At 49.4% G+C, this 8,048-nt stretch overlaps 1 protein-coding gene across 1 annotated transcript; it reads left to right on the top strand.

Annotated features, from left to right (window-relative positions):
* The first annotated feature begins 315 nt into the window (after nucleotides 1-315).
* On the top strand, nucleotides 316-2,517 carry LOC120699086 (probable WRKY transcription factor 26). The gene is made up of 3 exons (XM_039982950.1): nucleotides 316-921; nucleotides 1,061-1,515; nucleotides 1,633-2,517. The coding sequence occupies exons 1-3, from the start codon at nucleotides 430-432 to the stop codon at nucleotides 2,099-2,101; spliced, it is 1,416 nt and encodes a 471-aa protein (XP_039838884.1). The 5' UTR covers nucleotides 316-429; the 3' UTR covers nucleotides 2,102-2,517.
* Nucleotides 2,518-8,048: the final 5,531 nt, after the last annotated feature.

Genomic DNA, 8,048 nt, shown 5'->3' with positions numbered 1-8,048 from the left:
CGCCACGCGACACTCTCACCCGCGCCTGGCCCCACACGGCCTCTCCTTCCCGGAACCCCCACGTCGCCGCCTCGGCTGACCAGTCAAACCGCACGAGCTTTGACCCACGCCCTTCCCGTCAACGCCCCTCCCTTCCAAGAAGCACCCTCCATTCCTCCACGTTCACATTCCACTTCCGTAGACCACTGACACTCCGGCCCCACCACCCTCGCCCCCACCTATCATCGACACGGGAATAGAATAGTGCCCCCCGCCATCGCAGCTGCCGGCGCTTCACCGCGCCACCACCGGCCGCTACTTAAACGGTAGCCCAGCCACCGAGCAACCACTCCCATCGGCCCTCCCCTCCTCACGCTGTCACGCACCCCGTGTCCCCGTCTCGTCTCGTGGGCGCTCCTCCTCCTCTGCTCGGCTGCTCTGCTTCTCGCCATGGCGTCCTCGACGGGGAGCTTGGAGCACGGGGGTTTCACGTTCACGCCGCCGCCCTTCATCACCTCCTTCACCGAGCTGCTCTCCGGCTCCGGGGACATGCTCGGCGCGGACCAGGAGCGGTCGCCGAGGGGCCTGTTCCACCGCGGGGCCAGGGGCGGCGTGCCCAAGTTCAAGTCCGCGCAGCCGCCCAGCCTGCCCATCTCGCCGCCGCCCATGTCGCCGTCCTCGTACTTCGCCATCCCGGCCGGGCTCAGTCCCGCCGAGCTGCTCGACTCGCCCGTCCTGCTCAACTCCTCCTCTAACATCCTGGCGTCCCCGACCACCGGCGCCATCCCGGCGCAGAGGTTCGACTGGAAGCAGGCCGCCGAGCTGATCGCCTCGCAGCAGGAGGACAGCCGGGCGGCGGGCGGCGGCTTCAACGACTTTTCCTTCCACACGGCCAGCTCCAACTCCATGCCCACGCAGACAGCTTCCTTCCCAGCATTCAAGGTAGGAAATTGCAGTTGCAAGCACACACAGATCGAGAACAATCGATTCTTTCACATAATTTCTGCAGAAGCTAATTAAGCTGGGCAATTAGCAGTCGTAGCTCACACTGTCTCGTGTATATGTCGGTCTGCTCGTGCAGGAGGAGCAGCAAGTGGAAGCCGTGAACAAGCAGAGCGTCGCCGCCGCGACCAACAGCAACAAGGCCAGCAGCGGCAACAACAACAGCAGCAGCAACACCAAGCTCGAGGACGGTTACAACTGGCGCAAATACGGCCAGAAGCAGGTGAAGGGGAGCGAGAACCCGCGCAGCTACTACAAGTGCACCTACCACAGCTGCTCCATGAAGAAGAAGGTGGAGCGGTCCCTGGCCGACGGGCGCATCACGCAGATCGTGTACAAGGGCGCGCACAACCACCCCAAGCCGCTCTCGACGCGCCGCAACTCCTCCGGCGGCGCCGCTGCGGCGGAGGACCAGCAGGCCGCCAGCGGCCTCTCCGGCGCGACGCCCGAGAACTCGTCGGTGACGTTCGGCGACGACGAGGCCGAGAACGGGTCGAAGCGGAGCGACGGCGACGAGCCCGACGCCAAGCGCTGGTAATTGTTGCTTTTGCTTGTGCCTTTATTGGCGTCGATAATTCACATCTAGCTAGGTGTAGTATTCTATATGTGCCTATTACTTACTCTTGCCTGCTTGCTATTGATTTCCATCAGGAAGGAGGATGGGGAGAACGAGGGCAGCTCCGGCGGCCCCGGCGGCAGCAAGCCCGTGCGCGAGCCCCGGCTGGTGGTGCAGACGCTGAGCGACATCGACATCCTGGACGACGGGTTCCGGTGGCGCAAGTACGGGCAGAAGGTGGTGAAGGGGAACCCGAACCCGCGGAGCTACTACAAGTGCACGACGCCGGGGTGCCCCGTGCGGAAGCACGTGGAGCGCGCGTCGCACGACCACCGCGCCGTGATCACCACCTACGAGGGCAAGCACAACCACGACGTGCCCGTGGGCCGCGGCGCCGCCAGCCGCGCCGCCGCGCCGGTGGCCCAGCCGCTGGCGGCGCCCGGCGCCATGATGCCCTACACCCTGGAGATGCTCGGCGGCGCAGGAGGCGCCTACGGCGGCTACGCGGCGGCGGCCAAGGACGAGCCGCGGGACGACCTGTTCGTCGACTCGCTCCTCTGCTAGCGACAGCCAGGCAGGCACACCTCTGTCTCCGTGCGCGGCGGGCGGCTCGCCGGCCTCTGTACGTGTACAGCCGCTATACGCGCGCGCGCGCGCACACGAACGCGATGTGTACACACTTTGTAGGTGTTTTTAGCTTAGCAGATAGGAAGGGAAATTTGTTGATTCGTTGGTGGAAGGCCTTTTTTCCTCCAGGGCGGCTGGCGGGCTGGGCGATCAGCGAGAGCAGAGCAGTACGCGTACACGTATACTGTATACTGTATACGGTTTTGTATCTTTGCCCTGATAGTATAAGGTCGGTCGGGTCGGAAAGGCCGTATATATATAGTGATGGAAAAGTCAATAAAGACTGAAAAATTTTATTCTATGTCTTCTACTGTAGTAGTAGTAGTGTGAATTATAGAAAAAATTTATACCTAGAGTACAGAGTATGTACACAATCAAGCAGTTTTGGTTTTGTTCTCTCTCTCTCTTTTCCTCTTCATCTCCTCTAGAAAACTATCTGTTGGTGTTTTGGGTGACACGGGCCCTCCATTGCAATTTACATGACGTGGCTCCTACCCTTGCATCAGTGCAGCTACCTGCTCGTCCTTATCGCGTCGAGCAGGGAGAAACTCAGAAATATACGTGGAACCCAGGTAGCACGTGCCGGAGCTTTTTATAATCATGTCAGGGCGACGTGCGCGGCGCGTCTCCTCTTCTAATTCGCTTGCCCCTTTTCACTCCTGACGCTGATGAGTGAGATGATCGATGGATATGATTAATCAAAATTTGTAGAGTACGATTGCCGGCTGATTTGATTTCGATAGCCGCCTAGCTGCAGAGTACGTAGCAGCCTGTAGTGGGAACACGTGAAGATGCTAAGGCACACTGGTCATGAATTAATTCGAGTAATATTATCCTGCCGTGCGTACGATGATTGGGCCGCCCTAACTGAATTTGCCCAACTCCATCCAACGCTAGCATCTTCTTAGCTGGACGAGGAGTTGGCCGACGGCTACATACTCAGCCATCACTGTCTTGTGTACCAAGCTAAGCATATTTCAATAATTGAACTGACGCTATGATTTAAAGAAATTTCTATGTTATCGAGAATCTTTAGCTTCCAGAGTAGGAGACATGCCAAACCGAGGGTTTGAAAACACCAAAGTAAATGTTCATAAAATTTCAAGTCAAAAACATACAGTTCTACAACACCCTGGTTCTCTAAAACTGTGGTTCATATTTGCTAATCAATCATCAATCAAGGCCTGTTTGACGCCAACCCCGGTCCATAGGCGAACACCCGGCAGACCGACGCCCAGTAGTTAATTAGTTATCTTGATCAGCACGCTGACATGAAGGTCCGTCTAGGAGTCGGTGAGAGGCACGATATCCTCCTCTACCTGCCTGCCGTGGCACAGTGCCATTGCTTCTGCTCCAAGACTCTGCGCCCCATCAGGTACGAGTCATCTTCCTCGGAGGTGTTCTTCTCGAATCTGAAGGGGGAAAAAGACAATAAATGGCGCAACAGAAGCTTCTTTTCTTTCACCATACCCAACAGGGCAACAGGTGATGAGGTCAAAAAGAGGAGCTGGCAGTTCGTTAAGCGAGCCTTTCTAGAAGACGAGCCGGCAGTCAAACTTTCCCGCAAGATGGGCACAGCATGCGGCTTCATTTTTCGCGCTTTTCCCGTGGGATGCAGAATGCACCTCAGCTGTGCCGTGCAGGCAGTTGGCAGCACTGTTGAGCATCGCTAATACAAATACCAGAACCTAGCACATACTTCCTCCTATTCAAATTGATAGATCATTTTGGCAAATTTAGATCTAAGTATGGCGTTTATCTAGATGCATAGTAATACATATATATATATTAAAATTTGTCAAAATAACCTATAATTTGGAATGGATTGAGTACAACTAAAAACATGTTGGCGCTATTTTTTCAGTGATAGGCGACGTTCCCGTCGATAGCGAGACGCTAATAGTGACTTCGACAATCTCAAATATCGGCCTACTCAGTCTCTCGAAAGCTAAAAACATGTCTAAAATTGTAGCCTCGTTTGCTAAATCACTAAGCCAGTATTAGGTATAATGGCAAACGAATATTGCCAACTTAGCTCTAATTGCGAGCTAAACCATACAAGACCACACGAAAAGGACATGGATATGCACGCGTGTGTGTATGTGTGTCTAGCAAATACTTACACACTTCATCTCTTGACTGCTGCATTCATGGAAAGTGCTCTAGTATTTAAATTGGAGTCCACTTGCACTAGTAAGGTGTAACAAAATCAACCAGCCATGTTGCTTTGGAATTTTCCTGAATGGGCCATAAATGGGCCTAATTCCAACAAGAGCTAGTGTGGTAGCAACACAATGACAACCCGCCCGGCAACGAGGGCAAGCGGCATGGCAAGGTCGTCGCGGTTCTCAGGGGCACGACATCATGTACATCAAAGACAATGAGATCGGGGACCACAACAGCACTACATTGGCGCGCAGGATGTGGAGGACATAGGTCAACAGCATGGTCTCACCGTAGGGGAGTCGAACGAGGTGCTTAAGGGGGGTAATAATGGGCCATGACCCTAGTGGCCTCTTCACAGTCCAACAAGACTTTTAATTTTTTTAGCTTAAAATTGTATAAGATTAGAGTCCAGCTCTTTTAGAACCCGGCCCTTATATTTTTTGAGGTCTCGTGAGAACGACCTCGTGGAGCTGAAAGGAGGGCGTGTTTGGTGCGGCTGAATCGCTGTCGCGGAGGTACCCAGCTCGCTAGCTAAACAGATCTGGCTCGAACTGCTGGCAAGCCGAGCCGAGCTACGTTTTTGACTTTTTTCGCTAGTTTCTGTAACAATCCGAGCCGAATCAGCTCGTTATGAGCTGGAGCGAGCTTAGCCAGCTTGACAATGACATCCATTCACCCGTAGTCTATGCCACGAGCTGTCGTTCCGACACTCGACACTGAACAGCGCAACAACGCTCAGAACAACAATCTTCCATCTGAGCCGTGCAACAAGTTGGTGATATCAAATCGAACAAGTTGACAAATTGGACGCCACGGGATGTCCTGTTTCAAATGGTTGAGCAAATAGCGAGCTAGAAGCAGACAAATATTAGCTTGCCATTTGTCGAATTTTGGGCTGCCATATGCTTGGTGATGCTAGTGATCCGTGCTTTATCATTTTCTTTCACTATCAGCACTAGTGGGCCGGTTGTTGCTTGTCATTTCGCTTGTGTAGGGCCTTATTGAGCCTCCAAATTGAGTTTCCTTTCATATTTGGTTGAGAAAAACTTTGTTCCTTTAAGCTTCCTCCTTGGCCAGAGTAGTATTGGTTCTTGCCCCCTGTTCACTGGACTTTGCTCGTGTCACTGTCTTGTTCTTTTCTTCGCTCATTTTTCTTTTTGATCTTTCCTTGGTTCTGATTCGTAGCTTTATCATTATGTCGGCTTGTTTAGTTAATTAAAAGGATGTGGCTAACACACGACCCGCCATAATTTTGGCTGGCCGTACGACTGTTTCGTTTTTGGAATGATAAAATATACAGGCAGGACTACCTTTACTTTTCTAGCACAAAAATTGGTAGATCATCAGGACATAAACCTAGCACCGATCAGGACTAATTTTTTCACCAAGAAACAGCCCCCCCTACTACTGCATCTCCTAATTTTCTTGCTTCTAGATGTTTCAACAAGCGCAATAAAAAGAAAACTTTTAGGATCTCATAAACAAAACTTTAATAAACACTAAGCAAATTAAAACATATACAAACGCATTTTCACCCATCTAAATTTTAAATATTAACAAAGTTTCAAAACTAAACTGATTTCCTGATTGCCTCCACTATTGTACTGATCAAACAAAATATTCTACTACAACTACTAACAAGCTGCTACAACTGCTACCAAGATGCTCATGGATCAAACCAAGGTTGAGCTGCAACTAAACTGCTGCCGATGACAATCTAATGAACTTTCGGCCACCAATCACAAAGCTGTGAGAAAAAATAGGAAAGTTGTCTTTATGTATGAAATCTGAGAACTCAAAACTCTATTGGGGACATAGCAAAAGATACAATGGTAAGAGCCTTACCGCTGAAGAGCATGTTATAGTGTCCATTCGATGAGGAAACTTGCAGGCAGAAAAAAAGGCACAACAAGTTTCAGGTTCTAAACACCATTTGTGTGAGAAAAAAATGAGGAAAGAAAACATAGATTAGTGATAGAATAGAAAGTGCGGTTAGTATTAAGAGTAAATATCAACGAGACATAATAAACATTGCTAGTTCCATATGATCTAATTCACGATCATATGCTAACTCAGAAACACATTATTGCCTAAATTTCTTGCCATATTATTACCTAATTTGGAACCATATACCTAAATTTCCAGCCATATTATTACCTAATTCAGAATTATATTATTGCCTAAAGCAATTGTATAATTTGCCTAATCTAGAACAACATTATTGCTTAATCAAGTATATATCTAGAGAAAAAAGGCAAGAAATGTACTTGCTCTCACTATATATATATGTATTTATTTACTTGATTTGATTCATACTGCACATCATATCTGATTCATGCTTTGTACTTGATCTGCTCTGTTGGATAATTTGGGAACCTACAATGTAAGAACCAAAAAAATAGAGAGGAATTAGAGAAGAAAGTGTAAAAATTGCCCACCAATTTGCACTGTCTTACCTTCACCTTACGGCAATATTGCTTCACATTGTATATTTATTTGCCTATTCTCGTAGATATTATTCACCCTATTTGGCTGCGCTGCAGTTGCACGGCAGCCGGATAGGCCGACTACTTTCGAACTGCCTAATAAGGTTCCATAACTAATCAAATGCACGTGCAGGTATGTCATACCGGTGGTATCTCAACTTTAATCCTTGGTACCCCAACTTATCTAGCCCGCTGGTCGTGCAACTACATAAAACAACCCACCAAGATCAAAATTTAAATGGCGAAAAAGGGAAAATGTGCTAGCTAAGACAGTGAATGCTCAGGCAAAGAGGAAGAAGTGCATCATTTGAAAGTCAACCAAGTCAGACTACGCTAAAATGAAAATATAAGGAACTTTTTGTTGGCATTTCTTAAGTCGATACCAGGTTTGCGATGACCTTGGTAACAACTTCAGAATTGCCTGTTGGCGGTCCTTAGTGCAATCACTAGAAATGAGGGCGCCGAACCCATCCTAGCAACTGCACCCAAGGGTTGCCACTCTCGTGGTATAATCAATACGATTACAGATGGATCCACAAGCGCACGGATATACCGTTGTAGCATTTCACCCGGAGAGTAAGGGTATTGTCATTTATTTGTGTCCCAAAGGATGGCAACGGCAAAGGTATTGTACTTAACATTAACCATGACATTGTGCCTCAAGCAATAGGCAGAACTCTAACAGGGGTAAGTCCAGGTAAAGAATAAGCAAGGGTAATGCGACACAACACACAACCATACTCCAAGAGGAAGGAATAAAAGAGAGAAATGACAAAAGAAAGAGACAACTCTATCCTATGTTAAGTCAGCTGGAGCTTAGGCTAGGCTAGATGTCCTAGTGCTTCTATCCAAAGCTGGGATTATGTTAGGACATGGTTAGGACTGCAGGTGCCAGGAAAATGGGATAGCGGGGAGAAGGTCTCGTACTGGCAAACGTCCAGTTCTGTTAGCTCTTTGCATGAACTTCTACACCGAACCCGAACGTCGAGGAGTACGCTAAACACAACACCGCTGTTACGCCGGACGGACAGGGCTGTCACCACCTGCCATCTACCCCAGTCACACCGTGGAGCACGGTCATATCCGAAGGATCCCGCATACCCAAGTACCACGCTAGTGTATGAAGTCACTACTCTAGTGTCCCCAGGTCTCCCACCCTTCGAATGGATGAGTAAAACACTAGAGCAAGCCCGGAAGCACAACGAACCTCTATCCATACCTAGATCATCTGG

The sequence above is a fragment of the Panicum virgatum genome, chromosome 3K, assembly GCF_016808335.1.
Source record: "Panicum virgatum strain AP13 chromosome 3K, P.virgatum_v5, whole genome shotgun sequence".
NCBI classification, from domain to species: domain Eukaryota; kingdom Viridiplantae; phylum Streptophyta; class Magnoliopsida; order Poales; family Poaceae; genus Panicum; species Panicum virgatum.
Note: the sequence above shows the minus strand (reverse complement) of the source record. Positions and strands in the feature narration are given on the sequence as shown.